The 15967-nt window shown below is 35.2% G+C and overlaps 1 protein-coding gene across 3 annotated transcripts in view; it reads right to left on the bottom strand.

Annotated features, from left to right (window-relative positions):
- The window catches only part of Uchl3 (ubiquitin C-terminal hydrolase L3), a 52443-nt gene extending 37135 nt beyond the window's left edge, over positions 1–15308 (bottom strand). For 2 of the 3 annotated variants that reach the window (XM_047553742.1, XM_047553743.1), the window contains exons 1-3: positions 15160–15308; positions 15035–15046; positions 3561–3689 (exon numbers count right to left, since the gene is read on the bottom strand). In XM_047553742.1, coding sequence (XP_047409698.1) covers positions 3561–3689; positions 15035–15046; positions 15160–15201 — 183 coding nt within the window. In that variant the 5' untranslated portion in view covers positions 15202–15308. Of the gene's footprint in view, positions 1–3560; positions 3690–15034; positions 15047–15159 lie in introns of those variants that run through there. The other variant, XM_047553744.1, reaches the window with a different exon arrangement.
- Between the last annotated feature and the right edge of the window lie 659 nt (positions 15309–15967).

Raw genomic sequence — 15967 nt, 5'->3', positions numbered from 1 at the left:
CAAACTATATTAAAAATCACACTATTCATAACTTACATTCCCAGAGATCTACAATAACAGGTTATCAAAGCAATCTGACATAACAAATATCAAAAGTGTGGGCTCTACAGCTGATGGTACCTGGGCCCATAACCTGGCTCAGCCATTATTTGCTGTGTGATTTCAGCAAATTACCTAATGTCTCTGAACCTCATTTTCCTGATTGCAAAAAGGGGTTAAAAATAATAAAGAGAGTAAAAAATGGAAGAGGAGAAGAAAAAGGTAAAGAGTAGAAAGATGATTTTATTGTTTGTTTATTGTTTCTATAATTTTCAGATTTCAATAAGGTGGGAGTCAGAAAATTATAAAACACAAGCTAAATTTGCCTACTGCCTGTTCCATGGCTATTTTCAAGGCAAAGCTGAAGAGGTGGAACTGAGATTCTAAAGCTTACAAAACCAAGAATAACTACTATCTGGTCCTTTACAGAAAAACTTTCATGATCCCTGCAATAAAGGACACAAATGGTGTCTACAGAAAACCAAGAATTTAAAAACTGGCTCTAATGACAATTGTATCTATGCTTTAAAAAAAATTAATTTCACGAATGGGTTTTTAAATAAAAAAACTTAAGCTACATTTTCAAAATAAGTCAACATTAATTACCTGATATGAAATGAATTGACAAAAACTGTGGAAAGGTTCAGTATATTAAGGTCTTAATACCAAAATGTTTATACAGTTCTACAGTTTAGTTTGTTGCTTAATAATGCTCTTTGTGGACAAAACAAAATAAGATTTGATAATTTCTAAAGATTTAATGTTTAGAAAAAAATCCTAAAAATGACAAAAAGTACAGAAAAAAGAAAGAAGTTATCACAGACCAAAGGAAAAAGAATACAAAGGGAAAAGGAGCAAGAGAATAAATACCACAGAGAAAAATTTATGACTTCTTTAACTATGATTCAGTGACTGGTAAACAGTATTATAAAGAACATATTCAAACACCATCACTGACTTTATTTAAAGGATAAGAAATATTCATGACAATTCCTTTCCTATTAGAATGCTTTAGTTATTTGCAACTCCATACTTGATTTCTAATTACAACTTAGAAAATTGAAATGCTTTGTATCTCCTTAAACATGCACCAGTTAGCCTCTAAATAACCTTGTGATATGTTGCTTATTAGTTGAAATAGAGATTTACAAAATTTTAAGAGGCATCAAAGATAGGCACAGAGGCTCAGTTCTGTAATCCAGCAACTCCAGAGGCTGAGGTAGGAGGATTACAAGTTCAAGACCAGCTTTACCAATTTAGTGATACTTAGCAATTTAGCAAGATGCTGTCTCAAAATAAAAAACCAAAAAGAACGACTGGGGTTATAGCTCAATGGTAAAACGCTCTTGGTTTCAATTCCCAGTTATTTAAAAAAAAAAAAAAGAGGCATCAAAAAGCAGCAAATGCAACATATATTCTCTATGTCAGTATAAATATATATGTAAGTAAAGTACACTCATATACTTATTTATATAAATGACCTTCTTCTTATATACTTTAGAATAAGGGACTAATTTTTTCAGTTTTGATAACCCACTAAAGTAAGAACTCCCATTGATTTAAGGATAATATACTTTTTAAATGATGATTCAACCAAAGAAGATCAAATCTTGCTTATTTTTTTAAATAATTATTTTATTTATTTATTTTATGCAGTACTAAGGATTGAACTCAGTGCCTTAAACATGCTAGGCAAGCACTCTGCCCAGCTCCAAATTTTGCTTATTTTTTACCAAAAGAGTAGGTAATAAAAATCACTGGTATGAGAAATTTCTAATTAGACAATAAACTCATTTTGAGCTCATATCATATCAACTAAGGAAGACTAATTTAAGCATCTGATTTTTTTTCCAACTTTTTATTATTCTTTACAATTGGGCTCCTGGGATAGTTATCTATTGACTTATTTTAGTAATCAAAAAAGGAGAAAAATCACATTGGACTAAAAGCAAAAAGTCAGAGTTTGGCCAAGATATTACTGAAAGACTTCACCTTCTAATTTTTACATTTTTTATTGTTCATCACCAGCAAAACCATATTCCCTTTTTGAAAATCAAACTATATTAAAAATCACACTATTCATAACTTACATTCCCAGAGATCTACAATAACAGGTTATCAAAGCAATCTGACATAACAAATATCAAAAGTGTGGGCTCTACAGCTGATGGTACCTGGGCCCATAACCTGGCTCAGCCATTTAAGTTAAGAAATTCTTAACTCTAAATTTCTATGAGTATTACAAATAACAAATATGAACAAATAGCATTTCTTTTATTCAATAATTTGTTTTGTAAAATGTTTATGCAGAAAAATTGTATTCAATGTTTATCTCAAACTGAGGCTAATTAGTTATGGCACAAAGAAAATGATTCAGGAATTTCTAGGATTGAATAAAGTTTAGTTCTTAATTTCTGTGAGATTTGGCTCCATTTGCTTCTGAGAACAAGACTCCTTAAACATACACATGCCAAATCGTTAACATCTCGTTTCTCCTACATTTTCCCAAATATTTATATCTTCATTTTTTTTTTTACAACTACAAAGTTCATCCTATTTTTTCTAAGTTTAAAAATAAATATCAGAAGGATACAGACTCAAAAACTGTTTTAAAATGCACTTTAAAGTTTTAACTTCACTTATATAAACATCTGCACACAGAGACATGACATTATTCTAGGAAGATTGAAATACAGAGACTTGAATTTCAATACAAAGATCTAAGAATATCTGTTTATAATCCCCAACACATCCTAAATCTGTCTGCCAATTAAGCTGTATTTAACCTTATCAATGCCCTCCCAAATAAAGTTTACTTTTAAAATAAAGTAGAACATGTCATCAGTTTCCCCTACCACCTTTAAAAGAAACAAAGGTTTCTTCTTTAAAATATGTTGAAAAAATTATGTACTTTATATATCAAAAACTTGAAGATACTCTATTCATCTACTGTTTAACACAGATTTCAAATACTTACAATTTCTAAAGTACATATATCAAAATATGATTAAATATCACATCAAAACACAGTTGAGCTGGGCACAGAGGCATATACCTGTAATCCCAATACTTGAGAGGCTGAGACAGAAGAATCATAAGTTTGAGGCCAACCTGGGCACTTGAGTGCAATCTCAAAATAAAAAATTTAAAAAAGGCATTTAGTTTGGTGGTTTAGTGCTTTCCTAACATTCCTGAGGCCCTAGGTTTGATTTCAAGCACTGAAAAAAAAAAAAAAGATTTCTTCACTGTCTAGATAGACTGACTCTATGCAAGAAGGGCCACACTTGTTAAAGACTTTCATCAATTAAAAAAACCTTTTATTTAGTTTTTAAAAATATTTTTAGTTGTAGATGGACACGATGCCTTTATTTTATTCACTTATTTTTATGTGGTGCTGAGGCTCGAACCCAGTGCCTCACACGGGCTAGGCAAGCTCCTCTACAACTTACAACCCCAAACCCTAAAAAAACCCTTTATATCTTTATATTTATCATAAACTTAGTATGTTATTTAACAATTACCTTTTCTGTAATAGGAAAGAGAAGTAACACTGCACAGACTGGTCTTGGTACCATGCTAAGGAGTTCAGGATCCATTCCGTATACATCAACAAATTGCCAGTTAGGATGTAGACCTAATTGTTTGAGAAACTGGTGAAAGAGAGGAGAAAAAAACAATCAAACAAACATTAAAACGTTAACTGGTAAAAGAGTAGAGTGTTAACAGGGAAATGAGACGATTAACAAGTACGTATTTTATATCAAATATATAAAAGGGAATGTAATAAAAACATTAGTGATGCCCAATAAGAATGTGGTAAAGCAGCATATATCAAAATACCAAGTTTATATCTTAAATACTTGTAGTCTCTACTTGTCACTTATACTATATCAAATGTGGGAGAAAAAGAAATGCAGTAAATCATTCTTTCCACCAATAGAGTGGGATGAGACAGCATTTTATTTATCACATAACAAACATTTAAAATTCATAGCATATGAAACAAACTTCTTTTCAAAATCTATTATTTTGGGATTGAATATAATAAGCCAGGTCTTAACCAACTACATACGAGTTGGCTTGACTGACATATTAAACTCATTTTCAGTGCCTGATTATTGTTCCTCCAGTACTGGGTATTGAACCGAAGTGCACTCTACTACTGAATACATCTCTAGCCCTTATTTTCTCTTTGGAAACAGGGTCTTGCTAATTTGCTGAGGCTGACATTAAACTTCTGATCCTCCTTCCTTAGCCTCCCAAATTGCTAGGATTACAAGCAAATGCCACCACACTAGGCTCTAGACAAGTTTAATAAATCAGGCAGTCAATTAAAAAAACCTCTCCAGGCATGAAGAAATAATCTATAGAATGGGAGAAAACTTTGTCAGTTGCTCCTCTGACAGGGAATTGATACCCAGAATACATGAAGAACTCAAAAAACTTACGACCCAAAACCAGACAACCTAATCGATAAAAAGGCAAGAGAACTAAACAGATATTTCCCCAAAGAAACACAAACAGCCAACAAATATATGAAAAAACTTCAACATCTCTAGCAATTAGAGATATGCAAAACAAAACTACACTAATATTTCACCTCTAGTCAGAATGACAATTATCAAGAACACAAATAATAATAAATGCTGGCATGATGTGGGGGAAAAGTGCACTTGTACATTTTTGGTGGGACTACAAATTAGTACAACCACTCTAGAAAACAGTATGGAGATTCCTCAAAAAACTAGGTATGGAACCATCACATGACCCAAAAGTCCCACTCCTTGATATTTATGCAAAAGAACCGAAATTAGCATACTATAGTGATACAGCCACTTCAATGTTCATAGCAGCACAATTCACAACAACCAGATTATGTGATCAGTCCAGATGTGTCATATAAACACAATGGAGTGTTTACTCAGTCACAAAGAATAATGAAATTATGGCATTTGCCAATAAATGGAGATGGAGAACGTCATGCCAAGTGAAATAAGCCAGACTCAGAAAATCAAGGTTTGAATGTTCCCTCTCATGTGCGGCAGTTAGAACAAAATAAGGGAAAGATGATGGCAGGTGGGAGGGGGCAGGGGATTGGATATCATAAACATACAGGTTTGATCAGTGGAGAAGAATAAGGAGATCAAGAAAGAGGGAGGAGGAAGGGGGAAGGGGAAGAAATACGGGATGAATAACAGAATCACATTATATGCTTCTATAAATATACCACAGGGATATACCTTTATGTAGAAAATACCAAACAAAAATAAATCAAGGAAGTTCAGGTAGAGTAGAGGAAGGGAGAACAGGCAGAGGGAGCTGGGAAAGAAAGGGAGGGAAACAGGGACTGAAATCAAATTCCACATATATATGATTTTGTCAAAATGAACCCAGCTACTATGTATAACTATAATGCCTTAATAAAAAATTTTAAGAACCTCTCCTGGCAGAATATGCTCAACATCTATTATGTTCATAATTGCATCCAATCACATGCACTACAACAATCTGGGGCCCTGGAAATCAATGGACTTCTCTATATTATATTCATTCTTCATCTGATTCCTATTCATAACTTCAGACTTTAATAAAGTTCACTAACACACTCCAACTATTTTCCTTTCCCTTTTCCAAATTCCCTAACTGATGTCCTTCTCAATAGTCAATTTTATCTAATAACCAAAACGGATAAAAGCTGACTTCAAACTCAAGGGAAAGAACTCTTTTTAATCCCATTGCTTAGTGTTGTACCTGGCCAAACCACAGATACTGAAATTATATTTCTTGAATTGAACTAAAAAGTGTATATCTCAAGCTGGGGATATAGCTCAGTTGGTAGAGTGCTTGCCTTGCAAGCATAAGGCTCTGGGTTCAATCCCCAGCACCACACACACAAAAAAGTGTATATCTCTATTTTAGCAGATAGCCTAGCTAGCTATGTCTACATATGTCAGTTAGGCCTATGTTTATAATTAATTTTTAATAAATATTTGTTCCTTTTGGTTAATTAAAGAGGTTAAAAAAAAGATACACTGAGCTCCTAATCTAAAACTTGGCATTCATTTAATCAATTCTGAATACTAACTGCAAAGGACTAGTGGCTCTAAAAGGTTCCATTAAGGAAAAATATCACAAACCCCGATTAGAGAATTTATTTGCTAATTTTTTGTATGCACAAAATTATACTATTATAAAGTTATAAAACAATTTGGCACACATATCAGCATAATTTAACATCTGCAAAACAAATTAAAAATAACAAACATTTTAGTGAAAAAGAAACCTGGACAAAATTGGTTAAATTATTGAACAGTAAAGAGTCTTCACTGTAAATCTACTCAATGTCAGCTAAAGATAATAAGTACCCAAGATTCAAGATCTGAAGAAAGCAACTGTAGTAAGATGGATTAGTATCAAACTGAGGACACAATGAATAATTACATAGCATTTTAATCATAAAATGATTAAATTTTAACCAGAATACAGTTTTTCTTAATTTTTTATTCCTATCACCAATCAAAGAAATAAAGAAGTTCAATTCAATACATATCTATTAAGCATATTAATTACATCTTCGGGTTCCAGGCTGCCTTAAGTTAGACTCATTGGAAGTCATCACGAGTACAAAAAATAAAAGCAACTATCAAGAGTAACTACTTCTGGAAGAGGAGATAGGGTATGGAAGAGTATTCAACTTTTACCTCTCACTTCTTAAAAAAATCATGAAAATGTTATCCTTTTATCATTTTAAAAAAGGAAAACCTGTGTTTTTAAAAAGGAAACCTGTGTTTAAATTATCATGTGAAAATTTAAGAAAGTTAAGGAAATTGTCTAAAATGTTCACCATAGCTTATGTGGTGTAAACCCAACTTTTTATTTTCTAATATTTTTAAATGTGCTATTATTATTTCACAATAGTTATGTGTAATTTATAAGTTACACATCTATATATGACACCAGTATTCTGGATTTTCTGTCTGAAATACTGAGTAATAAAATAAAAAGAAAATTTGGCTGATTAGCTCACTAAATTTTCATGTTTCTACAATTTTAGCCAATTGAGAAACATAATTTATAGAATACAACACGTGGTCACTGAGGAATTTTTTTAGTCAACTTTTTTCCCCTTGTGGTCCTGGAGATTAAATGCAGGGCCTTGTGCACTGTAGGCAAGTGCTATACCACTGAGCTACATTCCCCAGTTGTGGTTTTGTTTTTTTTTTAATTTTATAACTATTTTAATTTACAAAGTAATAATAGTTTGCAAAAAAATAGAGGGATATTAGAGGGATATATATTTTTGACACAGGCTCTTGCTAAGTTACTTAGTTTGGTCTCTAACTTGCAATCCTCCTGCCTCAGCCTCCCAAGTAGCTGCAATTATAGGCATGCTTTATGGTACTCTGCTAATTTTGGTCAAATGACAGATTTTCCACCAGAAAAAGAATATTTAAAAATATTTGTAAGTATTTTCTAAGACTGTTACATATCCAAAGTTAAGGAGTATTACTGCTTTCCCTTTCCTACCAATGGCAAGGCAGGTTTCATTATATTCTCTTAACAAGTGAGAAAAAGTAAGTAAGTCTGGGAGGTGAAGTGATTTTTTTTTAAGATCTCACTGCTAAACTGCTCATGCAAGGCCCTGGATACTCTGGGACCTAACTACATCTCTCACTGCTCAGAGTATCTTTCAGTACCCTGTTTTCTAACTTTAGCCACAATGAACTCTTAGGTGTTCAAAAATTATCAGTTTCATCCTGGTTTTTACATACAACCTATCAAAAAACTGTTAGTCCCTCCCCCTAACTAATAAATTCCTCATTTTTTGGGTAAACTTCATATAATTTTTTTAAATTTTGAAAAATAAAAGAATAAAATTCACTTTCATTTTCAATTTATTCTAAAGTCACTTTATTTGTGTGCTTTTTGTTTTGTTTTGGCTTTTTTTGTGTGTGTGCTAGAGATTGAACCCAGGGCCTCCCACATGATAAGCACATTTTCTACCATGAAACTCACTCTCTGTTCCTCTCTGGTCTTTATTGGTCTACTCACAGATTCTGCCTTGCTACTAATTCAATAATGATTTAAATTATGACAAAAATTATACTTACCTAATAATTGTTTCATGTTTCTACCAGTAAGACTATACTTGTAATAATTTCTAGGTGTAGAACAGAATACTAACAGTTAAATAAGGAATTGCAGCTTGGAAACTAGCAAAAATAATTCCCCCCCACACACCTTTTGTTATTGGCATATTTAACTGTACATAATGATGGGGCCTGTTGTTGCATATTTGTACATGTACATAATATAACAATATAATTTGGCCAATATCACTCCCTAGCACTTTTCCCCAAAAAACTAATTAATACATTGAGTAAAAAACACAAAAAAATAGAAAATTATTTAAGTCCAGAATGAGGAAACACTGCAAACATGTTATGAGGGAATTAAGAAAAAAGTTTTACTTTACTGCAACACAATGGACTAACTACAAATTGTCAACAAAGATGATACATTCCTAGTCTGCTTTAAAAGAAGCTTCATTCAAGAAAATGCAATAATAGCCTACTATATTCAACAAAGATGATTTAGTATGGACTATGATATCAGTTCTGGGAGGCATATTTTATAAAGGTCAGTGACGAAGAGAAGAAAGGTGACCAGGAATAAGATTTTGGAAGACCTCAGAGTTGAATAAGTGCACATAATAAACAAGATAATTTCACAAGGTAGAAAGCATTTTAAAGAAAATAAAACAAGACTGGATGACAGTATAAATTTGAGGGGAATACTTTCGATGTGTCATCAGAAGGACATATTGAGGAGATAAAAGTTGAGCCACAGATGTCAGAAAAGAACCAGCCATGAATCAACCTAGACTACAAAGATTCAAGAAAAGGTTGAGGAAGTGCAGACTCTGAAACAGGAACAAGATAGGTAGTCAAGCTACACTGCATTGGTAGAGATGGACAGTACCTCCTTATCTGGTCACCCCTAAAAAGCTTGCATTGTATTCTAAGGATGAGCAGTGGGGAAGACCATTAGTGTTTTAAGCAGACAATTTTAAGATGCAATTTGCATTTTTAAACAACCATTTTGGGTGTTTTTAATCCATGTATGTGTTTTAAATGTATACAGAAAATAGATTTTAGGTAGGCAAAATGAAAAGAAGAACTAATTAAAAGGCTACTATAACTATTTAAGTTAAAGATAATGGTGGCTTGCACTATTGTAGCTGAAATGAAGAGAACGGACAGATTTGGGAGAGATTTTGAAAGAAGAATCTATTAAGACCTACAGATCAATTTGATTTGAAGAAGTAGAGGAAACAATTAAAAACATCTAACATTCATGGAGTGCATGCTTTGTACCAAGACACTGTTTTGCATCTTTTACATTTAGTAATAAATTCAATCTTATAACAACCTTAAAGATTAGGAGAAATTGTTAGAAATTTGAAAACTGAGGTACAAAGAGGTTAGATAATTATTCATGGTCTCAGAACTAGTATATGGCAGAAATTTTAATTCAAGAAATCAAATCAATATACTATGACCTCTTCAAAATAGCAGTCAGAGAAGAATCAGTGACATCAATCTCTAGAACACTGGAGAGATGACAGTGCGATTAGAAGAGTGAGGAGGAAATGGGTTTAGAGGAAGGTAGGAAGATGAAAGTCCAAAATTTTTTTTTTCTGTATTAAATTGTTTAAAAAAAAGGTTTGTAGTTGTTGATAAACCCTTTTTATTTACCTATTTATATGCAGTGCTGAGAATTGAACCCAGTGCCTCACACATGCTAGGCAAACCCTCTACCACTGAACCACAACCCCAGCCCCATATTAAATTTGAGACATCTTTAAAGCATCCCAGTGAAGATATCAAAGAGGTAGTTAAGTATACAGTTTTCAATTCAATGGAGAAGTCAGGGTTTAAAGGAACATGGAGTCAACTATGTGATGACTGATGGTATTAAAGCTACATAACACAAAACATACTAGGGAGACAGTGCACATGTAAAAGATTAGTGGTCAAGGATAAATCCCTGAAGAGCTCCGCAGAAGGTAGAAGGAAGATGATCTAGTAAAAGAGATAGGAAGCAGTCAGGTAATTAGGCAAATCAGAATTATCGGAATTATCAGAAAGGTCAAAAAAAAGGATGCTAATTCAAGATCAATGAAGTGGGCTATACTCCACCGAATGCTGCTGATAAGCCAAGAAATAAGATGACAGAACAGTGATCATCAATCTGGAAAGGGGTGACCACTATTAAATCTGGTAAGAGTTGTGACTATGTGGTAATGGAAGGAAGCTAGATAAGAGTAAAGGCACAAACCTGTAATCTCAGCAGCTCAGGAGGCTAATGCAGGAGGATTGAGAGTTCAAAGCCAGTCTCAGCAAAAGTGAGGCACTAGGTAACTCAGTGAGACCCTGTCTCAAAATAAAATACAAAATATGGCTGGGGATGTGCCTCAGTGGTCGAGTGCCCCTGAGTTCAATCCCTGGTACCCTCCCTGCCCCGAAAAAAAAAAAAAAGTGAACAGGGAAAAAAAAAAAAAGGAGATGAGGAATAACAACAGCAGCTCTGAACAATTCTTTGTGGAAAGTTTACAAAGCAGGGAAACAAAGCAGAGACCAAACAGTAGGTAGAGGAACACAAGGTACCAAGAATTTTTTTAAAAAATCAGATCCACTAACTTAAATTTTTGTATGTTTATGGTAAGAATCTAACAGATGACCTTTCATTCTCTAACTCTAAAAATCTACACTAAATAGAATCATTATGCTATACAATACATTTATTTATTTGCCTTTGGACATTATGCTAGGAAATGTTACTGTCTCAAAATCACAATTAGGAATTATTCTAGGGGATTTCAATATTAAAAATAATTATTTCTAAAGAACAACACTATATGTATTTATAAATGTGATATATACTACATATAATTTGCTGTGCTATACACAATCACAAAAAAAAATCTAGCATGGCCATACATATGACTGTCCATATAATAGACTCCACTTCTAAAATGAGCTATAATTCTTCTTCCTTTTTTTTTTTTTTTTTTTGTGGTGCTGGGGACTGAACCCAGGGCCTTGTGCTTGCAAGGCAAGCACTCTACCAACTGAGCTATATCCCCAGCCCTGAGCTATAATTCTTGATGCTTAATCATCTGTAATTTTTCATCAGCATCAAGCTTTTACTCCTTTCAATCCATATGTAAATAAGGTAGAACTTAAATTTTTTAATATTTTTTCTATCACTTTACTGATTTTATTCTAAATAAGTCCCATCTGTGGCATGACAAAATATCCTTAAAAGGGGTTGTGAGCATACTAACCAATAAGAAAAGTCATTGTTTACCACATCTACTGAGATACATGGTTACTAGTTCATGTCTAACAATTAATACTGTTCATAGTCAACATGTGATGGCCATTCCTATACAACACCAGGCATCAATACAGCATAAAACATTATTTGCTCAACCTAAGAGTTAGTAATACATGCAACTACCAGAGGAACTAGAGTGAGATCAAGATCGAGTAAGTCTCATAACCCCATTAGGCTGAGAAAATAAGGGTGGGGATGGATACAGTCATTGGATGTATTAATTCTTAAAATCTTAAGTCAGTTAATTAAATTTCTATTCACTTCCTATTCCGTTCTGCATAGAAGACATAGAAAATAAAAAATTGCAACAATTTGGGTTAAAACTAGCTACTTAGATGTATTTTATAGTTTATCAAGGTCACCTAGGAATAAGGCCCAAGAGCACCTAAATCACAGAATGAGTTTCGTTATTTAAGCGCATATGTCATTAAAACAATAACACTATTTAAAAAAAAAAGGGCTAACTATATTGATTGATTTTTGAATGGTTTGGAAATAAGCTGCTCTTAGTTGTGATATGTTATCCTTTTCTAATTGCTGCATTATATCTGCTTATATTTTGTTTAAAACTTTTATACCTATGTTTATAAGCGATATTGGTCTATAGTTTTTCCTACGGAATGTCTAATTTTGGTGTCAGGATAGTGCTGGTCATAAAATGGGTTGAGAAGTGTCTCCCCACTATTATGTTCATGTAGAATTAGTATTTTTTCTTCCTTAAAATGATCATCTCAAGAGAAGCATAAAAATCATTTGGAGCCAGGCATGGTGGCACACACCTATAATCCCAACGGCTTGGGAGGCTGAGGCAGAAGGATTGAGAGTTCAAAGCTAGCCTCAGCAAAAGGAAGGCACTAAGCAACTCAGTGAGTCCCTGTCTCTAAATAAAACACAAAATAACGCTGGGGATGTGGCTCAGTGGACAAGTGCCCCTGAGTTCAATCCCCGGTACGCATCCACCCCCAAAAAAATCATTTGAAAAAAAATGAACATTCATTGATTCATAATAAAAATCTCAAAAATCTAGGAAAAATTGGGAACTTCATTATCTAATAAAAAGTACCTACTAAATACTTACAGCTGGCATATTTAATAATGAAGTTTAAACATTTTCCAAGTAAGATATGGAATAAGACAGGGATGTGCCTTTCTCCATTGTATTCAGCTTTGTACTTAGGGTCCTAACCAAAATGGAACAGGGCAAGAAAAAGAAAATAAGGACATGCAGAAAAGAAAGAGATAAAATAATCTATTAGCTGGGCATGATGACACATGGCTGTAATCCCAGCAACTTGGGAGAATGAGGCAGGAGGATCACAAGTTACAGGCTAGCCTGACTGATTCAGTGAGACCCTGTTTCAAAATAAAAAATAAAATGGGCTGGGATGTAGTTCAGTAGTAGAGCATCCCTGGTTCAGGTCCCAATACCACCTCAAATCAAAAAAATCTCTTCACCAACATAATTATCTAATAGAAAATCCCAAACCAGTTAAAATGGAGGGGGCAGGTTGAACTAGTAAGTGAATTTATCAAGATTTATCAAGGGAGCAGGATACAAAGTGAAGATATTAAAAAAAAAAAAAAAAAAAAAAAAGATGTCTACATATAGCAATGGACAACTCAAAATAGAAATTTTAAATAGTATCATTAACAACAGCAACAAAAATCACTAATTACATAAGTATAACTAACAAAATACATTTAAGAGCTACATGTTGAAACTAAAAAAATACTGATGATAGAAATCAGAGAAGACCTAAATAAAAGATGAGATGCACCTCCTTTATGGATTACAAGACTCAATATTAAGATACTAAATTCCCACAAAATACATGTATAGATTTGACACAATCCCCATCAAAATCACAGGACTTCTCGTAGAAACTGACAAGCTGATTGCAAGATTTATAGGGAAAGGCAAAGTATCTAGAAGCCTGAACAATTTAGAAAAAGAACAAAATTGGGGCTGAGGTTGTGGCTCAGTGGTAGAGCACTTACCTCACATATGTGAGGTACTGGGTTTGATTCTCAGCACATCATATAAACTAGTGAATAAAATAAAGGTCCATCAACAACTATAAAAAATTAAAAAAAAAAAGAACAAAATTTAATTCATACTATTTGATTTGAAGACTTGCCATAAATCAAAACACTGTGGTACTGGTAAAAGAACAGATACATACATAAATGACACAGAAAACTGTCCAGATATATAGTAAACTGATTTTTTTTCTTTCTTTCTTTTTTTTTTTTGGCAGTGCTGGGGATTGAACCCAGGACGTTGAGCTTGTGAGGCAAGCACTCTACCAACTGAACTATATCCCTAGCCCATAAACTGATTTTTCACAAAGATGTAAATAGAGTTTTGGATTTGATCTAAAAGAAATATGCTTCTTTTCTATGGCACTAAACCAGAAACTGCAAATACAAATTTCTTCGGCCTTAAGATTTTTCTCTTGGCAAAGGGGACGAAGTGTATTAGGGTAAAAATGAACAACAAATTTCAATGGGGGTGGGGGAACAAAAGAAAATTAACATCCATAGGAAAAGTTACTAAAAGAATATAAAAGATATATGTTAGATTTTAAGTTTTGCACATTTCTAGGTTACTAAGGAGATAAAAGTTGCGGTAATAGTCATTTCAAAAGAGTACAATAAACCTAAAAAAGATAAAGAGGGTTGCTGCTTATATTATGTTAAAATATATCTACTTTCTTTAAAGAATTTTCTCAAGCTTTGAAAACCACAAAATAATTATTAAAGTACATGATGAAACTTTATTCCTTGGTGATAAGAAGAAAAATTGAGGGGAAGCGAGAGTATATCATATAAAGTAAACAAGTTGTTGAAAATGAAATAAATAGGAAAAGACAAGACACATCTGAGCAAATCAAATTTTTTACCTTATAGCACTTATTCTTTTAATCGAGCGGCTGGAAGATGTTCCCTCTTCCCTCCCCAATCCCAATCTCCAATATCCCAAACAGACTTCAAGAGTGGCAGGTGGCAAATAATGGCGTGGGAACTATTAAACTGTGCTTCCAATGGCATGAAAAGCAACTAAATGTCGTTTCAAATGCCTGGAAGGGAAAGGGGGCGTGGCAGGTAAGAGAAGTGACCTGATGGGGCAAGAGAAGATGATTGGAAGATGATTTCATAATGCAGGAGGTGGATGAAATTACAAGAACTGGGTGGGCGAGTTTACAAAGCTTGGAGTCAGGAAGTGTTGGCAAATTAGTCACCCAGAAAGTACCGGAGTAGGACAATTATGGAATCAGCAAAATCAGGAGGCAAAACGAGGAGCGAAGAGGAATAGGAAAACAAGGTGAGTCCCTCAAACCTCAGAGCCCGGGGCCCCAGGAAACCAGATGCCCGGGACAGGACTAGCGGAGGGGCTGAGGCGCCAAAGCATCTCCAGGAGCCAGGTGGCAGGGAGACGGCCTGAAGGGGCGGACCCGCCTGCAGCCGAGCACGAGGGGCTTCGCGGAATTCAATCCAGCATCCAGGGGGCATGGAGGTGAAGCACAGCAGTTAAGCTGGCCGAGAAAACAGAAAGGACTCCGAGGTCCAGGGCGACAGACACCTCACTCACCTGGTTGGTGACCTGAAACGAAACAGACAACATGACTTAGAGACAAACTGGCGCGGACTAGCTGTAGCTGCCCGCCTCCCTCTGCCCGGCCCGAGGCCCCCGACTTGAACCCAAGCCGCGCTCACCTCAGGATTGGCCTCCAGCGGCAGCCAGCGTTGACCCTCCATGGCCGCTCTGCCCGGCCCCTCTCCAGCTCTGACAGCAGCCTCCGCTGCCGCTGCCGCTTCCGCCCCCGCGCGCCTTGACCTGGGACTGTCCAACCCGCGCCTCTCCGGGGAGTGCCGAAGGACGAAGAAGAGCTCGACAACCCTCTCGCGTCTTTATCACTCCCTGAAGAGCAACAGGTCACGCCTTATATTTTAAAATGATATACAGTCAAAATTAATTTTTTAAAAGGCGCTACGTCCCTATTTTGGGAGAAAAGCATAATCTGAGCCCACAGAGTGCTCCCCTCAAGCTTGGACTCTCCCTATCCAAATCGAGCGCTCGCGTTGTACGCATGCGCCACGTGCTGGCCTAGGACCGCGTGTTCGCGGGCGCCCTCCCATTCTTGCTGTGTCTAGCAGAGGCGCTAGGGGGCGCGCGGATGAGTAGTGTTCAGCGAGGGCGTGACTAGGCTACAAGGAATCAGAAGGCAGCTAGGTTAGATAGGCCCTAAAGTCATGGCCCTGTTGCTTATGGCTGGTTTGTGAGGGTGCAGAAGTGACGCATTGGCCTTTTCTATTCCTGCAGAGTAGGGGATGGATATATCTGTTGTGTGTGTGTATTCCATTAGGCTTGACACAAAATGTGGAATACAATACTCAATCAAGTCATTGTACTAGGTATTGGGACAAAACTGAGTTCCCTGTAGAGTAGGTGAACGGAGACAATAGTCACAATGAAGTTGATAATATGCGGCAGTGCTAGCATAAGGTTCGCTAGTCTTACAGG

The sequence above is a fragment of the Sciurus carolinensis genome, chromosome 5 (assembly GCF_902686445.1).
Source record: "Sciurus carolinensis chromosome 5, mSciCar1.2, whole genome shotgun sequence".
Lineage (NCBI taxonomy): Eukaryota > Metazoa > Chordata > Mammalia > Rodentia > Sciuridae > Sciurus > Sciurus carolinensis.
Note: the sequence above shows the minus strand (reverse complement) of the source record. Positions and strands in the feature narration are given on the sequence as shown.